This window comes from Papio anubis, chromosome 13, assembly GCF_008728515.1.
Source record: "Papio anubis isolate 15944 chromosome 13, Panubis1.0, whole genome shotgun sequence".
NCBI lineage: Eukaryota > Metazoa > Chordata > Mammalia > Primates > Cercopithecidae > Papio > Papio anubis.
This window is the reverse complement of record NC_044988.1, coordinates 66,674,488-66,697,012: the sequence shown is the minus strand read 5'-3', so window position 1 is coordinate 66,697,012 and position 22,525 is coordinate 66,674,488. Positions and strand designations below refer to the sequence as shown.

Sequence of the window (22,525 nt, the reverse complement as noted above, 5' to 3'; positions counted from 1 at the left end):
CAGTTTCATCCATGTCCCCACAAAGGACATGATCTCATTCCTTTCTATTGCTGCACAGTATTCCATAGTGTGTATGCACCATTTTCTTTATCCAGGCTATCACTGACGGGCATTTCGGTTGGTTCCATGTCTTTGCTATTGTAAAGAGCACTGCAATACACATACTTTGTGGCCGGGCGCGGTGGCTCACGCCTGTAATCCCAGCACTTTGGGAGGCCAAGGCGGGCAGATCATGAGGTCAGGAGTTCGAGACCAGCCTGACCAACATAGTGAAACCCTGTCTCCACTAAAAATGCAAAATATTAGCTGGGTGTGGTGGCAGGTGCCTGTAATCCCAACTACTTGGGAGGCTGCAAGAGAATCACTTGAACCTGGGAGGCGGAGGTTGCAGTGAGCAGAGATCATGCCATTGCATGCCAGCCCAGGTGACAGTGCGAGATTCTGTCTCTCTCTCTCTATATGTGTGTGTGTGTGTTTATAGTAGAATGATTTATATTCCTTTGGGTATATACCCAGTAATGGAACTGCTGGGTCAAATGTATTTCTGATTCTAGATCCTTGAGGAATCGCTGCCATAATGTCTTCCATAATGGTTGAACTAACTTTCATTCCTATCAACAGTGTAAAAGTGTTCCTATTTCTCCACAGTCTCACTAGCATTGTTTCTTGACTGTTTAATAATTGCCATTCTGACTGGCATGAGATGGTGTCTCATTATGGTTGGTTTTGATTAGCATTTCTCTGATGATCAGTGATGTTGAGCTTTTTTCATGTTTGTTGGCTGTGTAAATGTCTTCTTTTGAGAAGTGTCTGTTCATATCCTTTGCCCACTTTTTGATGGGGTTGTTTTTTTTCTTGAACGTCTGTTTAAATTCCTTGTAAATTTTAGATAATTATTAGACCTTTGTCAGATGGGTAGTTTGCAAAAATTTTCTCCCACTCTGTAGGCTTCCTGTTCACTCTGATGATAGCTTCTTTTGCTGTGCAGAAGCTCTTTAGTTTAACACCATTTATGAATTTTGGCTTTTGCTGCAATTGCTTTTGGTGTTTTTGTCATGAAGTTTTTGCCCAGGCCTATGTCCTGAATGGTGTTGCATAGGTTTTCTTCTAGGGTTTTTAAGGTTTGGGGTTTTACATTTACGTCTTTAATTCATTCTGAGTTATTTTTTGTATCATGTGTAAGGAAGGGGTCCAGTTTCAGTTTTCTGAATATGGCTAGCCAGTTTTCCCAGCATCATTTACTGAATAGGAGATCCCTTCCCCATTGCTTTTGTCAGGTTTGTTGAAGATCAGATGGCTGTAGATGTGTGGTGTTATTTCTGAGGTCTCTGTTTTGCTCCATTGGTCTATATGTCTGTTTTGGTACCAGTACCATGTTGTTTTGGTTACTATAGCCTTCTAGTATAGTCTGAAGTCAGATCGTGTAATGCCTCCAGCTTTGTTCTTTTTGCTTAGGATCGTCTTGGCTCTATGGGGTCTTCTTTGTTTCCATATGAAATTTAAAATAGTTTTTTCTAATTCTGTGAAGAATGTCAATGGTAGTTTGATGAGAATAGCACTTAATCTATAAATCACTTTGGGTAGTATGGCCATTTTCATGATATTGATTCTTCCTCTCCATGAGGATGGAATGTTTTTCCATTTGTTTGTATCCTCTCTTATTTCCTTGAGCAGTGGTTTGTAGTTCTCTTTGAAGAGGTCCTTCATGTCCCTTGTTAGATGTATTCCTAGGTATTTTATTCTCTTTGTAGCAGTTGTGAATGGGAGTTCATTCATGATTTGGCTCGCTGCTTATCTATTGTTGGTGTAAAGGAATGCCTGTAATTTTTGCATGCTGATTTTGTATCCTAAGACTTTGCTGAAGTTGCTTATCAGTTCAAGAAGCTTTTGGGCTAAGATAATGGGGTTTTCTAAATATAAAATCATGTCGTCTGCAAAGAGAGACAACTCAGCTCCCTCTCTTCCTATTTGAATACTCTTTCTTTCTTTCTTTTGCCTGATTGCCCTGGCCAGAACTTCCAATACTATGTTGAAAAGGAGTGGTGAGAGAGGGCATCCTCATCTTGTACCAGTTTTCAAAGGGAATGCCTCCAGCTTTTGTACATTCAATATGATACTGGCTGTGATTTGTCATGAATAGTTCTTATTATTTTGAAATATGTTCCATCAATACATAGTTTATTCAGAGTTTTTAACATGGAGGGATACTGAATTTTATCAAAGGCCTTTTCGGCATCTATTGAGATAATCATGTGGTTTTTGTCTTTGGTTCTGTTTATGTGATGGATTACATTTACTGATTTGCATATGTTGAACCAGGCTTGCAACCCAGGGATGAAGCTGACTTGATAGTGGTGGATAAGTTTTTTGATGTGCTGCTGGATTCAGTTTGCCAGTATTTTCTTGAGGATTTTTGCATTGATGTTCATCAGGGATATTGGCCTGAAGTTTTTTTGTTGTTGTTGCATCTCTTCTCAGTTTTGGTATCAGGATGACACTTGCTTCATAAAACGAGTTAGGGCAAAATCCCTCCTTTTCAATTGTTTGGAATAGTTTCAGAAAGAAGTATATCAGTTCCTCTTTGTATTTCTGGTAGAATTCAGCTGTGAATCCATTTGGACCCGGGTTTTTTTGGTTGGCAGGCTATTAATTACTACCTCAATTTCAGAGCTCAATATTGGTCTATTAGGGGATTCGACTTCGTCCTGGTTTAGTCTTGGTAGCGTGTATGCATCCAGGAATGTATTCATTTCTTCTAGATTTTCTAGTTTATTTGTGTGGCGGTGTTTATACTATTCTCTGATGGTAGTCTGTATTTCTGTGGGGTCAGTGGTGATATCCCCTTTATTGTTTTTTATTGTGTCTATTTGATTCTTCTCTCTCTTCTTATTAGTCTATCTAGCAGTCTATCTATTTTGTTAATCTTTAAAAACAAAAACAAAAACAAAAACCAGCTCCTGGATTTGTTGATATTTTGAAGGGTTTTTCGTGTCTCCACCTCCTTCAATTCTTCTCTGATCTTAGTTATTTCTTGACTTCTGCTAGCTTTTGGATTAGTTTGCCCTTGCCCGTCTAGCTCTTTTGTGATGTTAGGGTGTCAATTTGAGATCAAAGTTTTCTGATGTGGGCATGCAGACTATACATTTTCCTCTTAACACTGCATTAGCTGTGTCTCAGAGATTCTGGTACATTGTCTCTTTGTTCTCAATGGTTTTAAAGAACTTCTTGATTTCTGTCTTAATTTCATTATTTACCCAGGAGTCATTCAGGAGCAGGTTGTTCAATTTCCATGAAATTTCCATAAAACGGTTTTGAGAGAGTTTCTTAATCCTGAGTTCTAATCTAATTGCACAGTGGTCTCTCTTTTTTTGTGAGGGAGTCTCCCTCTGTCCCCTAGGCTGGAGTGCAGTGGCACGATCTCGGCTCATTGCAAGCTCTGCCTCCCCGGTGCATACCATTTCTCCTGCCTCAGCCTTCTGAGTAGCCAGGACTACACATGCCTGCCACCACACCCAGCTAATTTTCTGTATTTTTAGTAGACACAGGGTTTCACCGTGTTAGTCAGGATGATCTCGATCTCCTGACCTCGTGATCCACCCACCTTGGCCTTCCAAAGTGCTGGGATTACAGGCGTGAGCCACCACGCCCGGCCGAGACTGTTTTTTATAATTTCAGTTCTTTTGCATTTGCCGAACAGCATTTTACTTCCAATCATGTGGTCAATTTCAGAATAAGTGCCATGTGGTGCTGCAAAGAATGTATATTCTGTTGATTTGCGGTAGAGAGTTCTGTAAATGTCTATTAGGTCCACTTGATCCAGAGCTGAGTTCAAGTCCTGAATATCATTGTTAATTTTCTGTCTCGTTGGTCTAATATTGACAGCGGGGTGTTAACAGTCTTCCACTATTATTGTGTGGGAGTCTAAGTCTCTGTAGGTCTCTAAGAACTTGTTTCATGAACCTGCGGGCTCTGGTATTGAGTGCATATATATTTAGAATAGTTAGCTCTTCTTGTTGAATTGTTCCCTTTACCACTATGTAATGCCCTTCTTTGTCTTTTTTTAATCTCTGTTGGTTTAAAGTCTGTTTTGTCAGAGACTAGGATTGCAACCCCTGCTTTTATATTTTTTTGCTTTCCATTTGCTTGATAAATTTTCCTCCATCCCTTTGTTTTGAGCCTGTGTGTGTCTCTGCACATAAGATGGGTCTCCAGAATATGCACACTGATGGGTCTTGACTGCATATCCAATTTCCCAGTCTGTGTCTTTTAATGCATTCAGCCCATTTACATTTAAGATTAGTATTGTTATGTGTGAATCTGAGCCTGTCATCATGATGCTACTTGGTTATTTTGCACATTAGTTGAGGAGTTTCTTCATAGTGTCATTGGTCTCTATATTTTGGTATATTTTTGCAGTGGCTGGTATCAGTTTTTCCTCTCCATATTTAGTGCTTCTTTCAGGAGCTCTTGCAGGTCCTGCCCTGGTGGTAACGAAATCCCTCAGCATTTGCTTGTCTGGAAAGGATTTTATTTCTCCTTCGCTTATGGAGCTTAGTTTGGCTGGATATGAAATTCTGGGTTGAACCTCTAACCTTTTATCAAGGTTCTTAGCTTCTTTGTGTTGGGTTAGAACATGCTCCTTTAGCTCAGCATAGTTTTTTATTACCCATCATCTAAAGCCTACTTCTGCCAATTTGTCCATCTGATCCTCCACCCAGTTCTGCGCCCCTGATGGAGAGATGCTGTGATCATTTGGAGGAGAAGAGGCACTTTAGCCTTTTGGGTTTTCAGCATTTTTTCATTGATTCTCATCTTGGTGAGTTTGTCTAGTTTTGGTCTTTGAGGTTGCTGACCCTTGGATGGGGTTTTTGTGGGGGCCTTTTTTGTTGTTGATGCAGTTGCTGTCACTTTCTGCTTGTTTGTTTTTCTTTCAGGTCCCTCTTCTGTAGGGCTGCTGCAGTTTGCTGGGGCTTCACTTCAGGTACTATTCATCTGATTTGCTCCCGTGCCTGGAGATGTCACTCGAGGAGGCTGGAGAACAGTGAAGATGGGTGCCTGTTCCTTCTTCAGGGACCTCTGACCTCAAGGGCACCAACCTGATGCCAGTAGGATTGCTCCTGTATAGGGTGTCTGACAACCCCTGTTGGAGGGTCTCATCCAGTTGGGTGGCACAGGGAACAGGACCCGTTCAACGAAGCCCTTGTCCCTTGGTGGAGAGGGTGTGCTTTGCTGGGGGGAAACTCATTTGTCTTGGCTGCCTGGATTCCTCAGAACTACCAGGAGGAGAGGCTAAGTCTGCTGGTCTGCAGAGACTGTGGCCACCCCTCCCACTAGGGGCTCAGGCCCAGGAAGATCTGAATCCTGTCTGCCTCTGGCTGGAGTTACTGGAGATCCTGCAGGGAAGCCCCACCCAATGAGGAAGCATGGGTCAGTTTAGGCCTGAAGAGGAACTCTGACCGAAGACTGCCCCAGCCACTGTGTTGGGCTGTGGGGACAAGTCTTGGGACCAAGCCATCCAGCCTTCCTGGCTCCAGCAGGGGAAAAATCGCAGCCTGGAGCTATAGAAATGGGTGCCGTCCTTCCCCCACCCAGGAAGCTTAGCATGTTAGGCAGTTTCGAGTCCCAGTGTCGGCTGTTGCCCCTCCCAGTGCTGGCTGTTGCCCCTCCCTCAAGGAGCTCCAGCAGCTTAGACAGCAGGCAGCTGCAGTCAGTGCTGGTCGCCCCGCCCCTCAGTTGTTTGGTGGGCTTAAGCAGATTCCAGCTGAGAGGCTGTAAGAATCTGCGTGATCCGGCGTTGGGACGGTAGGCCCCAGTGGCGTGAGTTCACGGGTGGGATCTTCCGATCTGTAGGTTGCACAGTTCTATGGAAAAAGCACATTTTCCCCCGGCTGGGTAGCACACTCACTCACTCCCTCCCTTGGCTGGGGGGAGAGGGTTCCCCTTCCCCGTGTGGCTCTCAGATGGGCTGCCATACCATACTGTTCTTGCTTCTCTCTGTGAGTCACGCCAGCCTTCTAGTCTACTTTGATGAGAGAACCTGGATACCCTGGCTGCCAATGAAGGATTCACACACTTATTATGGTTTTTTGATGGGAGCCTCCAAAAGCCGCTGCTTCTAGTTAGCTATCTTGCCCCCCGCCCCCGCCCCCAGCTCCATTATAATCTTATGAAACCACCATGGTGTATACATACAGTTCGTCATCGACCAAAATGTTGTTATGCAGCACTTGTCTAATTTTAGATTTAGATGTGGTGGTTCTCTGCTGCCAAACCCAGAGGAGCCTGTAGAGCCCACCTTAAAACTTTTCTTCAGTTTTCACATATCAATCTCAATACTTTCTCTGAAGTGGGTGGTAGAAACTAATTTCAGTGGACGATAAACCATCTTATCTAAAATAACTTTCTAAGCCCCATCCCCTCACTGTCCATATAGCTTCTTCTAACCCAAAAGAGGGTTCTTCGGCTTTATTATCTTTTTCTTTCCAAGGAGTGTATTGAGAATCTGGGATACTTCAATGCTTAGTCTCCCCTCTCCCAGTCCCAAAACTGCCACTCTATCTGTGCCTTAGATGTGATTAGTGCCAATTACCTAATAACATACCTATCAAACCTCTAACAATGAGCTCTGACACGACCAGCACAAGTTCTTCCAAATAGGAATTGCTGTCTTAACTGAAGTTAGGGACATTATGTCCACTTTAGTCCAGGGCAAGAGCAGAATTCCCATTTTTCTGGCTTTTATTCCAGAAGAATACTTAAAGATCATCTGGAGATACTAAGCTTCCAGGGCTGTGTCTGCAGCATTTAAGTCAAACTTTGCCAGTCAGCCTATAAAGTGAATTTTTGACCAATAAGCCTGAATTTACCCAAAGTACAAACCATAGCCAAATAATCCTCTGAATTAGAAGACAGATTTTTTCCCTCAGCAGTTTTGTCATTTTTATTGTTTAAATCAGATAACCATATCCCACTCTAATGACTAGTTCCTTGAATTGTAAGCACTTTCCAGTCTTTAATAGCTTCTTCTTTTATCTCAAAATGGTTGCTTCTGTGCCTACATTCCACTTGTTCTCCAATGATCTGGCTTCCATACATTCAAATAAACACTTACTAAGATTAAACATAGGCCTAACAGGGAACCGAACCTGACTCTACCTGGAGTTGATTCAGATATTCTTCAACCCTTTAGGCAAATATTCACAGATAAATTTAGTGATATGGAAGATATGCCTGGTCCACATACTTCATTCCAATCTTTGGGGTTTGGTTTCTTTTTCTCTCTTTTTTTTTAAGGCTGGGTCTTGTTCTGTTGCCCAGGCTAGAGTGCAGTGGCGCAATCTCGACTCACTGCAACCTCCACCTCCTGGGCTCAAGCAATCCTCCTGCCTCAGCCTTCTAAGTAGTTGGGATTACAAGCATGAGCCACCATGCCAGGCCAGCTGAGGGGTTTCTCAATTCAAAGGCAACAATTCATGAAACTCCTTTTAAAGTTAAAAATATATATATAATTTAAAGCAAATATAATTCTTTTTCAGTTATGAGTATGGAAAACACAAACATGTTTTCCTATTTTCTCATTCAGCAACAATCATCAACACAAAAGACTTGTGTGACCAAATGAGTGGGGGTCTCCCCACTCCAATCAAGCAATCAACTCTGCATTGGATATCAGCTGAATTCCACCAATTCAATTCTGACACTATCTACCCGGAGACAGCGTCAGATCCCACAGGTTGAGGGCTCAGTCCCACAAGACTGTCTCCTCTTCAGACACCAGTTACAAGCCTAGGGCTCTGGAACTTCTAACCAACTGGATCAAGCTGCGGTTCCCAAGAGCCTCTCTTTAGTTTTAATTTGCTACAGTGGCTCACAGAAATCAGGGAAACATGTTTACTGGTTTACTATAAAGGATATGGCTGGGTGCAGCAGCTTACGCCTATAATCCCAGCACTTTGGGAGCCTGGGGCAGGAGGATCACTCACTTGATGCTAATAGTTGAAGACTAGCCTGGGTAACATAGTGAGAATCTCAACAAAAAAATTTAAAAAATTAGCTGGATGTGATAGTGTGCACCTATAATCCCAGCACTTTGGAAGGCTGGGGTGGGAGGACTGCTCGAGCCCAGGATGTCCAGGCTCCAGTGAGTTATGATGGTGCCACTGCACTCCAGCCTAAGGGACAGAGCAAAACCGGTCTCTAAAAAAATACACGTGTGTGTGTGGCAGATATATGTATAAATTAAAGGATATTACAAAAAATACCAAAGAAGAGATGCTTAGTGTGAGGTATGCCGGAAGGGGTATGCAGCTTCCGTGCCCTCTCTGCTACCCTACAGGAAGCTCCATATGTTCTGCTATCTGGAAGCTTTCTTCCTGCTTTGGGTTTTTATGGAGGCATCATTCCACAGGCATGATGATTAAGTCATTGGCCACTGGTGATCAACCTAATCTGTAGGCCTTCTACCCTCCCCAGAGGTTGGTTGGGGTTGAAAGTCTCAATCCTCTAATCATGCCTTGGTCTTTCCGGTGACTGGCCCCATCCTAAAGCTACTAGGGGTTGCCAGTCGTCACTCATTAGTTTAAACAAAAAAAAAAGACATTACTTTGAAGAGTCATTTTGGATTTTAGGAATGGTATGCCAGAGAACAGGGAAGGCCAAATATATATTTTACAATATCACCCAGCTCAAACTCTCTAAATTTTCATATGAATAGAAATTTGCTTTTCCTGGGCATTCTACTGTGATCACCATCTGTCATCTACAAAAAGTGCCACCTCTTTTTAATTTTCTGGCAAATGGGTTTAGGAAAGTGACCTACTACTATATCTATCCCACAAGAACCTTGCTAAAGATAAAGAATTGCTATAATGTGAGTTACGGTGTGGTGTCCATTATTTACTGGGCTCTGGTGCATCTGACAAGACTTACAAGTTCATCTCCTGCGTCATCTCCCAGGACAGAACAGCCATCTTATGGTCTTCACAAATGACCAAGGCAAGCCAACATCTACTTGAAACATGACTTTTATTATTTCCTTAGTGTGATAATCTACTGCTAACCATTTCAGGTAGATCTCTCAAAAGGGAACTTTTACGCATCTAGTTCCTTTAGTCCACTTGATTCAGGCACATACCTGAGGAGGGAGTCAGAAGGCTTCCTCTACTGTGGGGGAAGACTCAGGACCATACTCCTATCCTTGTCCTTCATGTTTTCTTTGTTTTGTGGCTCTGTATTTTTTTCTTTGGTTCTGAATGTCCACCCAAAAAATCCATCAGTCCAATGACTGAGAACTAGCATGACTTGTAACTTCACAGAACATGTGTACACTCCCACCCCCACCTCCAACAGGAGAGACAGGGAACATAAAAGATGAACTCCCTACACCATGGAGTCAAGCCCCTTCCTCTGCTGATCATCAGAAGATGCTGTACCTAATATGCCTTAAACTTTCTATTCCTGTAAGTTCATTATAATCAGCTTGATTTCTGCCACATTTGGAATCACAATTTGAATGAGACACTTCCCTCACACCATTCTGGGTTTCTGTAAGTTTGGAGCAGCTATACTAGGCTTGGCAGATGTGAGGCTGTGATACCGTGAAATATATATTTGGTCTTCCTTCCCAGTTTCCTAAATACAATTCCTAAAATCCTTGGAATCTCCAAAGAGCTTATCTTTTTGTATGCTAATACTGACTGAGAGCTTCAGGGTGGGGCTGCTTACCAGAAAGACCAAGGCAGGATTAGAGGGTTGAAACTTTTGGCCCCACCATTCAACTTCCAGGGAGGGAAGAGGCACTGAAGGTCAAGCTGATCACCAATGGCCAACGGTTTAATCAATCATGCCTGCGTAATGAAGCCTCCATAAAAACCCAAGAGGACGGTTTGGAGAGCTGCCTGGAGGGTGGCAGGCCCAAGGAGGGCATAGAGGCTCCATGCTGCTTCCTCCACTTACGCATTTCTTCATCTGCATTCTCGGTAATATCCTTTGAAATAAACCAGTAAATAGAACTGTTTGCCTGAGCTCTGCAAGCCACGCCAGCAAATTAATCAAACCCAAAGAGGAGGTTTTGGGAACCCCAATTTGAAGCTGGTCAGTCAGAAGTTCTGGAGGCCTGGATCTGCGCAACTAGTGTATGTGCAGAGGAGCAGCAATTTTGGGGACTGAGCCTTTACCCTGTGGGATCTGATGCTATCTCCAGGTAGACAGTGTTGGTATTAAATTAGAGGGCACCCAGCTGGTGTCCACTGCTTGGTTTGTGGGGAAAACGCCCACACTTGGTCACAGAAGCCTTCTGTGTTGATTGTTGTGGTGTGAGAGCAGAGGAAAAACATGGTTTCAGTGTTTTTCCAAAACAGGCCCAAAAACTTAAAATATTAATTTCTTCAGGAGTCTGTTTGTTCAGACAAATGAAAGTCTTCATCCTATATGCCTAGAAACTTGCTTCTTCTTAACTCTAAGGGTCTTTCTTTCTTTCTAGTTTTACCTGTGCTGTAAACTTAAAAGTTCTTGAAGCCAAACTCCTTTGAGTCTATGAAGGCTTACCTGCTAATTCTTTAGCATGGGCCTCTGAGGTAAGCTTACTCTTTCTTCTAAATTAGAATATTCTTTAGGGTTCTATAACAGAATTGGTATTGTCCAATTAAATCAAGCTTTCCACAGCATTTGTATGGGCACAGTTTTGTTTCTACAGGGTAGTAGTCCTTTTTGTTGAAGCTTTAAATTAAGTTCTAAATTTCATTTTATATGGTCACCACCCCATACAAACCTGAGAGTACAACAAAATCACATTTACCTAGAGACCTGCTTTCTAGCACTCCAAGCATTAATAATGGTTATGAGCTCAAAACAAACCAAAAACAAAGAAAAACAAAACAAAAAATAATCCCATTTTAAAACTTGACTTCAGTAGTGAATAAAAGATCCCTGAGTGCCTAGCAACAACTAAAACATTGAAGTCACTGCCCAGAAGCTTGTACCCTATGATCAGCCAGTTCACAGAAAGGTTGACCAGCTGATGACTTAAGAAGTGGCCTTTTTATGCTAAAGCTGGAAAAATCAGACAACTGAGAAAAGAGATAGGGAAATGATCCCCAATGGCATCACTGTGTCACAATGCAGATGCACTGATCAGGACAGATATGAAGCATGTAAGGGCAGCCGGTGTGGTGTACCTTGTATGCAGGAGCTAAACCCATTCAATCCACTGTTCCCTATCACTTACAACCACAACCATCTCTGCCAGAATGTACTGAGGCTAGTGATGATAAGTCCAAGATATTCAGAAATGGTTACAGTTTTTCAGTCAATTCTCTTTGAGAAAGTTAAGGTTTTGTAACATATTCCACAAAGACTTAATCAAAGATAAAGGTAAAAAGATCCTTGTAGAGGGTAACCCTTGACTGCTGACAAACCATCTACTCAGAGAAACTCTTCTCCGCCATCGTAGATGAGTCATTTAATAGACTCTATGTACTTCAAGGTCAACACTTCCACTTACTCCCACCCCTTTAACTAGGAAAGACCTTTCACCAATGCTGTCTTTAGACACACATTGCAATTATTTATATTAGGATAAATTTCAAGTCATCTTCCTTTAGCATGGCCTGAGGGTAGGCCTCTTGCTCATGTTCCTTCAGGAAGATAATGGAGTCTTCTCCTAGTTGAACATGTGCAGAACTTTTTGGAATTGCTACTTGCCAGTGGCTGTGGCTTTCAATGTGCATTGGACACGTTCCTTGCTCTCATTACCTCTGGCAGGAGTTGGGGCAGGTGCAGGGAGGGTAGGGGGACTGGAATCCATTCATGGACTGTTAAAACATCAGGAAACATCTCTTTAGCTTGGCGTTTATTTTGACTTCATTTCCTCCACTGCTCTTTATTTCTTCTCAAGTTAAAGTTTTGTGTTTCCCTCCTTAGCTTTTCCTCTGTTTGTATTCAGCTCCTTTGTAGAGCTTGCTGGGCATGTCTCTGACTGAGCAGTGGGTTTTGGCCTGCTTTAGGCTGGGGTACCTCTCAAAAATTAACAGCAGTTGCCTTTTACTAAACACCTATTATGTTTCTGATATGACATTAATAGCTGCTTTATATATTTTATCTAATTCTCACAACCACCCTATGACATGGGTAGAATTAGTGACATTTTAGAGCAGGTTGTGGCGCTGAGAGGATGGTCTATATGCTGAAAGGTATACAGCTAAGAAATGACAAGGTAAAAATCTACCTCAAAGCCCAAACTCCTTCTAGTGTACTATGGGGCCTTATGGGTAGTTTCTGTTTCAAGTTCCAGAACAGCAACTTCTCATTATTCCTCAACTTCGCTACTCTGATTTTACAACAGTGCTATTTTATCTTTTTTCTACTCAGACGTTCACTGAATTTAAATGTAAAAATTGTTCCAATCATGTGTTCATTACATATTTATTTTCACTGGTGAAAAAATGGAAAATAAGTTAGATTCCACTTAAAAAATATTATGATTATACTTCCAAGTCTTCAGTTTACCTCTTCACTTCTGCTTCTGCTGGCATTGCTATTTAGAATATATTCAACACATAGAGTATATTCAATACCATTAAGCCTGAGGATATTGATTGTTGTTTATATTCCAGTTCCTTAGAAATCCAAGTTGTTTGTTTTTACCCCAGAAGTTCCAGGCTTTTTAAAAAGGCAATTCATTTTACATGGGCTAAAAGGTGCTTTATTATGTCATACAACTAATTACCATAATTAAAGTTAAGTTAGATTCCTGAACATCCCAAAATATAAAAACATCTCTAAGTGACAGAAATTCTTGCCTCCTTTGATATTAGAGAAACTGCTATACTGATGCAACTCAGAATTTTAAGAATTTTTAAGAGTCTGCAGGATTAGATATGAAATAACTTAAAGCTCAGTGATTTCTAATGAATAGGAAAATGATATATAATAAAAACATTAAGAGTAAAACATCCTTGTAGAAGCTATGAATAATTAGTGTAATTAGGCAATTTTTCCTCATTCACAACATTTTATATTCTATAATTTTGTTGTTCACAAAATGTTATGTTTTAGAATTAAGGCTTGGTTTGCCTCCAGCCCAACTTAGAATAGCTACCTGCTGGTTGCCTATCAGTAGGTCTTGGGGCTACTGACAGAAATTCTCCTTAGCTGAGTGCATCTAGTTCTGCCCACCAGTGAGCCCCTCAGCTCTCTAACAGCTTCAGGCAAGACATGGGAGAAAGATATTGTGGCTAATGTAAGAATGGAGAGGTTTCTTTATCAGTTTCAGAGAGTAGAAATTTTCAACAAAATCTCTGGTGTTCAGCAGTCATTGTTGCAAGATTTGGAATTTAAGACAGGTTTCATGCTGTCACCCAGGCTGGAGTGCAGCGGTGCCATCATAGCTCTGCAACCTTGAATTTCTGGGCTCCAGCAATCTTCCCACCTCAGCCTCCTGAGTAGATGGAACTACAAGCATGCATCACCATACACAGCTAATTTTTTTAAATTTATATTTTGTAGAGACAGAGCCTTGATATGTTGCCCAGGCTGGTCTCAAACTTCTCACCTCAAGCAATTCTCCTGCCTTGACCTCCCAAAGTGCTGGGATTACAGGCATGAGCCAATGTGCCCGACCAAGTTTTGTAATTTTTCTAGAAATCAAAGTTAGCCAGAGGCCATGGATCCTGGGTGACCTCAAGGCTGAGACCTGCTGTTTCCACCAAACGATGACTCAGTGAAGTGACCTGGCCTCTGCTTGCCTCATCAGCTTCTTCATGAGCAACTCTCCTCTTACTGAATTTCTTTCAGCTTCCTGAAAATACTATGCTTTTCTATCCCAGGGCTTTGGTGCAATCTGTTTCTTTTGTCTGAGGTGCTTTTCTCCTCCCTCTTTACCTAACTCACACTAACCCATCTGTCAGGTTTCAGTTTAACAGCCACCTCCTCTGGAAGCTTTACTTGACTCATCACACTATGCAGAGTTTCCTGTTTAGACATTCCCTCAGCATCCTGTACTTCTCCTTCATAACCATTGCAGGCTTATCATTATTTGTTCAATGTTTATTTTCTCCATTGGACAGAAAGTTCCATAAGGGCAAGGACCATGTCTGTCTTGTTTACTGTTTTATCCCTAACACCCAGGTCAGTGGCTAGCACACAGAAGCATTTTATAAATACTAGTCAAATACAACAGTTAAACAAGAGCACTATTAACAAGACCACTGCTCTAGAACAGCCAAGAGGTGTTGCTGTCCTCCTAGGACCCAATGGGAACTCTTAGAGTGCAGTGTCCTTGATCTGTAGGCTTACTGTCTTGGAATCTTTGCCTTTTCAAGACAGCTTCTGCACAATTTCCACTTCCCTCACAAGTTGTCTAGGAATACCTTGGAGCTGGCTCATCATTGTGAATAACTCTGTGTTCTCCCTAGCTTTGAAAACTCTCAGTACACATTTCACTACTGGACAGACCCAAAAGGTTAAGGACAACAGATTCAAAGCATCCTTCCACCTGCATCAAAATGTTTTCCAATATCCATGTGAAGTGGCTTACAGCATACTAATTAGAACCTCCCTGAAGATAAAATTTAAAAGCTGCTATTTGGTTCCTAAAGCTGATGCTGTGCATTCTGATATTCAAATGGAAATTCCTGTAAGTAGTACTCTGGATGGTAGCATGATGGGTGATTTTTATTTCTTTTATAACTTTATTTTTCAATCTTTTAATATATTTTATATGATTGGAGGAAAAAACGCTTAAAAAAATGCACTGCACTTAGATTTCTCCTTCAGTTACATGACAAGCCATGCAGAGAGACAAGCCATATAGAGCGATACCCATTACCAACTTCTGTCTTATCCTAAACTTTGTGCACTGCCTTGAGACTATCTAACCTTGCTTGTAGTAACATCTGTCCTAGGCATGGTATCAGTGTTTCTGCTTTGTAGCAAGGTGAAAAAAAGGAGTTATAAGAAGAGGGAAAATAACCGTTGTGTAAGTGTTTAAAGTTGTTTAAAAACAACCATGGTTTAACTGTCTAAAACTGTTTAACGACAGTCTGTTAAAAAATATTCAGAGGTTAAACAGTTTTGAAAGGTATCAATAGACATCAATATGATTAGTGTTTTCTGGCATCCCACTTCACTAAGCAAATTACCATAACCTAATACTTGGTATTGATTACATCTGAACAAAGGTAATAGACACAGTATATAGACAGGAAAGTTATATTGTGTTTCTGCTTTTGACCCTCATTGTTTGGATGGAATATAGTGATACACTGCCCAATAGGCTTGGGGGCCAAAATATATGTTAAAGAAATAAAAGCCCTCTACCAAAGCATACATAATCCTCATGCATATTTAATTCTACAAGCCTAGAAGCATCGAGTAGCTGTTAATGTGACCATTTAAAACAGTTATATTTTAAATATATTTTATGTAAGCAAAAACATTAAGAAACATCTAAAAGTTAGTTATTTTGGTGTAAGAATCCAGCTGTCTCTATCTCTGGCTGAACGAATATCTTTAATAAACTATGCTGATCCATAATCTTATAGTCACAGACTCTGAAGTAGGAATAGAAATGGAAATTGATAAACCATTTTTAATTTTTTTCTTTTTTCTAATTTCCAATTTTCTCTCTAAAGATGGCTTGTAAAAATTTTAATGTAAACACTATATAATTTCAAAATAAAAATTAAGAACTCTATATATAATTAGTCAAAATAACTAAAATTTGCTCAGCTAAAAGTCTTTAAAAATGCTCAAGAGTAAGCAAATAAAATTTGAGGCTAATAAAACAATTCTTCCCAATAAGTTCAGGTTATTAAAATGGCAAAGTTATCAGTGTTTACTGGTAACAGTTCAATCATTATAAAATGATTTACATATTATCACATATTAAATGCATTTTAAAAATGACATAAAACAAAATACATAAAAATAGCAATTACAACGTAGGCGAGCCTTCAACTTTGACATACTTCTATAAATAAGAACTGACATACGTTAATCTTAAGAGTTAAAGATTAATGAGGTAACATATGTAAAGTGCTTTGTGTTCCGGGGATAAAAGCGATATGACTAATAACTCAAGATCTCAAAGTTGGGCAGGGAGGAGGTATCAGAAGGGAGGAATAAGGAAAAACGTACCGTGCAAATATGAGGCCAGTGTTCAAACTGTTGTAAAATTCCTTGATTAAGGTCTTCTTTATATAACTCTTTGTAAAAATGTGGAAGCTTAGATATCCAAATGCCATTGTTATGCTTGTTTAGTATTTCCTTTATGCGGTTTTGAACCTCATCCATTTTATAAGTGTAAGAGGCAGGAGGCGTGACATTGGGTTTTTCAACAGTCTGATTTAAATTATCTTTAAATTAAAAAAATAATAGAATTAACCAAAATGCTTAACATTTTAGATTATCCCCATTACTTAATATTTGCATCTTCAGGTTTTGCTATAGTGTGGGCTTGTGGTAGCCAAAGGACTTAGAAGGGAGCAGGATTAGGCAGAGCAGCACCATGACAACCTCATTCTAAGTTTTAACCCTGAAATAACCAGCAGTGTTTCTTGTGGGTCAAGAAACACCCAAAGAAGGAACCTAGTCCCTTTATTTTACAAGGATGCTTCATAGTTTAAACATCAAGATGATCTTGCTATGTAAAGAATAATCAAATTATTTAACCAACTGTTTTCTACCTGCTGAGGAAGATTACATTTTATATATTAGTTTACAGGCAATACTGAATTTAAAGCTATATTCCACAGAACATAGGAATAATGCCTTAACAGATCAAATAACTTTTGATCTTATACAAGTTTTGTAGAAGATTAAAAACTGCCTGAGTTTGAATATTATGATCAATATGCACCTTTATTAATGGAAAACAAATAATTTAGCAATACACAAAAGTTAAAAAATTGATCCATCTACAATAATCATCATCCTAGCCTCAGTTTATAAATATAAATAAAAGGTTTGAAACCCACAGATAACTTTTATTTCCCCAATATCAATCATTTATCTTTCATAAGTGTGTATTTATAAAGTTTTGGCTTTATAGCTCTTTTACATTTCATTTTTACTTAAAACTTAGAATGTGAGAGTTAATATCCCCAGACAATAAAGAAATCTGAGTGTTTACTATAGCTGACAGTCCTGGAATTTTAAGAACTATGAAATTTATTCCAAACCTCTAGGAAATTACACTGAGATATAGATCTGAGTATATTAAATATTACCATCTATATGCAAAATATCTGCATATTTTAACCAGATAGTATCTCTGCTGGGATTCAGTAATTTTTATTTTAATTTGCAGGTAGAGACACTGTGATTTGGGGATGCTGCCTCTGAGAATGCCAGGAAGCCCAGAGTGAGCTATTCCTTGAAGACACTTGGATGCTGACTCTGCTCTTCCACCAAAGGGCAAGATCTGGCCTTGCTAAGTCTTCGATTGGCACACAGAAAAGAAGGCTCCAGGATATCCACATATATTTCCTATTAAGGGTATAGCTAATTTATTTAAGTTCTTCCCAAATAATGATATAAAAGGACTTGGAAGGAGGAAAAGATTAAGTTTCTCATAACTGGCCAGACCCTCCCATAATGAGAGTGTGTTAGCAGCTGCCCCACAGTTGTGTCTGCAAACGCACTTGCTCTGTGGGGCCACTGGGGCCATCTAAGTCCCTGCACCTTTTGTTAAACAAATTAAAGTAGTAATGGAGGTGTCCATCATGTAGGAGAGGTTGTGTACACATGTGTGCATATCAGCTCTGCCGGGTGAACTGCAATCCTCCTGAAGTAAGTTCTCTTGTTTCTGTAGAAATAGTTTATACTAATTTAAGCTTCTAAAAGGATATTCAACTTTACCATGTAGTCATGTTTCAGAAAATGCCTATGTAAAAATAATTCATGTAAACAAAAATATTGTTCAATTAATTTCCATTAAGAAATACTGGAGATGTGTTATTATAAAAAAAAAAAAAAAGGATTTCAACTAAGAAAGAATCACACTTAAACCAGCAAATAATGTAAAATCACACTTACATTGCACACACCATAAGCACTGATACGAAAACACTGTCTCCCTGGGTGGGTCTATGAGCAGGGGATTTACACATTGGTTGGAGAAGAAAAGGTAACCAGTGGTTGCATTTCTAACCTTCAGATTCTTTGACTTATACTATGTCTCCTATTGTTTTCTTAACAGCCTGCCTGGATTCTATAACCCAAAGAATTATTTATATTCATATTTAGATGATTAGTGGTAACTGCACACAGTTTAGGGTGCTAGCTTTTAAGTGGTAGAGTATCTGAAACTCTTTTATAAATTTAAGTACCATATTTATGCACTTTTGATCTACAGCAGATGTTTCCTTTATGTGAGGACTCAGCCTCCAAAGTCTCAGGGGTGCACCCCCTAAGAGGTGACAGGGTAAGGGACACAAGCATCTTTGCAGGCCACACATGGAGGTGACACAGAGTAGGGCTGGGGCAAGGAAGGCCTCAAGTCAGTATAATAATGATATCTTTGGGAGGCACCATTTTCTCTTAAGATCACTGCGATTCATGATGTAAAGAAATTAGGAAAAAGGGGAGGAAAGATATATTCCAAACAGCAGAAGGTGAGAGCAAATGTCAAAAGCCACCACCAGATGTTTCTTGGCTCCAGAAGCCAATACATATCTCAAAAATGTTTAGAAAACATACCACTCATTTCCTTAGTAGAGGTTCTTGAGAGATGAATCTGCAAAGGTGGCTGAAGGGACGCCTTTGGGCTAAACCTAAGGTATTAAAAAAAAAAATTGGTAAAATAAATGTAAATAGCAAAGTCTAAACCAAGTTTTAAACTCTATACTTTTCACTTAAAGTCTTAGTGGCATTTAACAGCAAAACAAGTCATTAAAATAATTTAAAATCAGAAAAAATAAAAATAAAACCTGGCATCATCTTTCATGTTTCATATTCACTCAGAGAAAAGTATGTTAAAAGCTAAATTTAAACTAGGTCTTTGAAAGCCTCTTTCAAAACTTGGATGTCAGAATTCCAATTAATCACTTATAAAAAACTGGTAAAACAGAATAAAGAAGACCATGCAAAAATAAACAGTTGGAAACAAAGAACATTTTGGAATATAACCAAAAAATGAAGGACTTGCATCACCAGATATTGAAATGCATTATGAAGTTACAACACTTAAATGAGCTGTACAGATACGTAAAATGGTAGAGAACTTAGAAACATGCAATTTGCATTATATCTTGGAACATAATGAAAGTGGCATTTCAAAACAGACAGGTGAGGGACTGGTCAAATAACTATTTGAAAAAAAGAAACAGATCCCTACCTCATACCCATAAAAATACATTTTATATAAATTGTACTGGATATATGTAGGAAGATTTTTCCAAATATGAAGACAAAGAAATAAATCACACACACACCATTTATATTCATGTCTGTTTCCCACACTAGACTCTAAGTGTCTTAATTGTTTGTGTTCTCAAGTGCCTGGGGCAGTGCTTGATACATGCAAGGCAAATGAATATTATAAGAATGACTGAATGAATAAATGACTACAACCTGCCCAGCAGTGGGTACGGGACTATAGTGGGTGATAGTGACACAGTACACATAGCTGCCAGTTTTTGAATAGTATGGAACAGTCTAAAAATTAGATCAATTCCTTGAAATGAAGCACATTTTCTTATAGTATTTTAATTCTAAAAGAAATGATTAGATTCTAGGCTACCAATAAAAGCTTACCTGGATATGCAATTATAAGACCATCCTATTTGTGTATTAAATATATCTGTGTAATAGCAGAAGATGCTAAAAACATTTCCAACTCCTACTTTTGCAGAACTGGTAGGGAGACAGTACTACTTCCCGCGCACCAGCCCAAAACATGTAAACTGGAAGCTTCCCCTGCTTTAAGTAAGCATTGAAGGCTCCAGTAGAAGGTAGAGGGATATGAGCAAAGAGTGAGAGTACACAGAAACTATGGAAGGGACTGCTATGGTTCAATCATCACCAGGTCTGCCGGAGAGGAAAGAAAAAAAGTGTATATAGCAAAAGGAAGCTCTTCAAAGGAAATTGCTGGGATGCATGAAAACGAACATAATAAAATAAGATGACAGAGGTCTAGGCAGTTTCATAACACTAAGAATAAAATATATTGTTTCTTAAAAGACAAAGAGTTAGACTGGTCCAGAAAAAACCTTCCAAATCTAAACATATGTTATTAGAGACATATTTCTAGTCCATAAATATTTAAGACATACTATGTGCCAGACATTGTGTCAGACAGTAACTGTCAATGATCAGCAAGATAAACATGCCCTATTCTCTGAGACTATACAGTATAGTTGAGAAATGGACCATGGTAAGCAGCTACTGAGATACCCTCAAAGATTCTTCCCTCCAGGTATTCACAGCCTTGTGTAATTCCTTCTCCTTGAGTAACCTGCTTCTAATCAATAGAAGACTTCAAGGCTGAAGGGATCACAAATAACTAGATTACAAAAGATTGTAGTTTCAACTTTGCTAGTATAATCTCTCCTTTGTGGCTTTGATGAAGCAAATGGCCATGCTGGGAAGAACCATGTGGCAAGAAACCGAAGATGGCCTTTGGCTAACAGCCACCTAGGGACTAATGAACAACCCAGAAGGAAGTGCATTGTGCCAATAACCATGTGAGTAGGATTGAAAGCAGATTCGTCTTTAATTGAGCCTTCAGGTCAGACCCCAGCCATGGCTGACACTTTGACAGCAGCCTCATGAGAGACCCTGAAGCAGAAGACCCAGGTTGACCATGTCTTCCTTCCTGACCCACAGAAACTATGAGGTAAGAAAATATGTCTTGTTGTAAGCTAATAACTTTGTGGTAATCTGTTATACAGCAATAGATAATTAATGTATTGACAAAATCTAAGAACAAAGTCTACTAAGTGTTATGATAAGGGCAGTAGGTGTAATAAAAGCACACAATGGAACTAATAAACCAAATTAGAAGATAGAGGTGGAAGTAGAGAGTAAAGGTTATTAGCACTTATTATGAAGTTATAATAATGTGAATACCTTGGTACTGCAGAATAGAGAGGTAATCAATTATTCTGAATGGCAAGTCCAGGAACTGAATCATATGTTTATAAGGCCTTAGTACTGGTAAAGATAGAATTGCAAACCAGCAGAGAAAGAAAGGATTGTGTAATAACTGATACAGGACATCTGGCTAACAATAAAAAAGGATTACAACTCTCACACTATACAATAAAATAAATTCTGGATGAATTAAAGACTAAAATGTAAAAAAAATGAAGCCACAATTACAAAAGAAAACAGAAGACATTTTACATAATATTGGGAGGAAATGCTTTTCTAAGCATAATACCTAAAAGTAGAAGCCACATAGTAAAAGACTGATAGCTGTAAGCATGCAACATTTTAAAGTTTTTGTATACAAAAAATACAATTATTAAACGAACTGAGAGAATACTGTCAAGATACCACAAAGGGCCAACTTCTTTAATTTATAAACCACTTTTAGATGTTAAAAGAAAAGAGCCAACAGAAAAATTACACAAAAGACAAAGACATGTAATTCACATAAGACCTATAATGGACTAATAAATACTATGACAAAAATGTAACTTCCTTAAGAATCAAAATCAAGGAAATAAAAATTAAAACATAGACTTTTTTTCACTTTTCAAAGTAGCAAAGCAAAAAACAGATGCCCAAAGTTGGCAGGCATACAAGAAAATAATCACTCTCATACTCTTCTAGAAGAAAACAAATTATTATAATCTGTTTAGAGCATAATTTAATAGGAGCCTTAATATGTATACCCTCTTACCCACACATTTTATCTCTATTAATTTATTCTACAGGAAACTAGCCATGCCAGCTTTCTAGAACTTTTCAATTTGTTAACAGGCAGGCATGAGTTCTTAACTGGAACTCTTGAGAACGAGCTTTGGGGGCTCATGAATCTACTGGTATGAGATGAGGTATGCATATGTATATGTACATGTGTGAATTTTTCTGGGAAGACCATCAATAGCTTTCATCAGCTTTTCAAGAGGTTTGGTGACCTCAAAAAGTGTAAGTGTCCTTCATAACAGGTTTAACTGCTTTTTACTACATTGATATTTCATAAGTAGATGTAAATGTTTTTGCTATTGTTCCAGTTTGATATTTTGATTTTATAACTACAAATGTTACCCATAACATCTGCCACTGGGTGGTATTTAGATTTCTCTTAAAAGGTATCTTTCAAATTGTACTATGTGCTTAAAAAAAGACTTGATTAAAATGTTTTACAACATCTCAAGCAGTCTTTAATGAAAATATGTGGCTTTTTTTTTTTTTTTTTTTTTTTTTTTAAGAGACAAGGTCTTACTCTGTTACCCAGGCTTGAGTGTAGTGGTGTGATTATAACTCATTGTACCCTGGAACTCTCAGGTTCAAGTGATCTTCCCACCTCAATCTCTCAAGCATCTGAGACTACAGGTGCACACCACTATGTCCAGGTAAT

The 22,525-nt window shown here is 39.2% G+C and overlaps 1 protein-coding gene across 2 annotated transcripts in view; it reads right to left on the bottom strand.

The window, feature by feature from the left end:
* TDRD7 (tudor domain containing 7) overlaps positions 1 to 22,525 on the bottom strand; it is an 81,600-nt gene that overhangs the window by 37,815 nt on the left and 21,260 nt on the right. For both annotated transcript variants that reach the window (XM_003911472.3, XM_003911473.4), the window contains 2 exons: positions 18,697 to 18,770; positions 16,135 to 16,352 (listed from right to left, as the gene is read on the bottom strand). In XM_003911472.3, the coding sequence (XP_003911521.1) occupies positions 16,135 to 16,352; positions 18,697 to 18,770 (292 nt within the window). The remainder of the gene's footprint in view (positions 1 to 16,134; positions 16,353 to 18,696; positions 18,771 to 22,525) is intronic.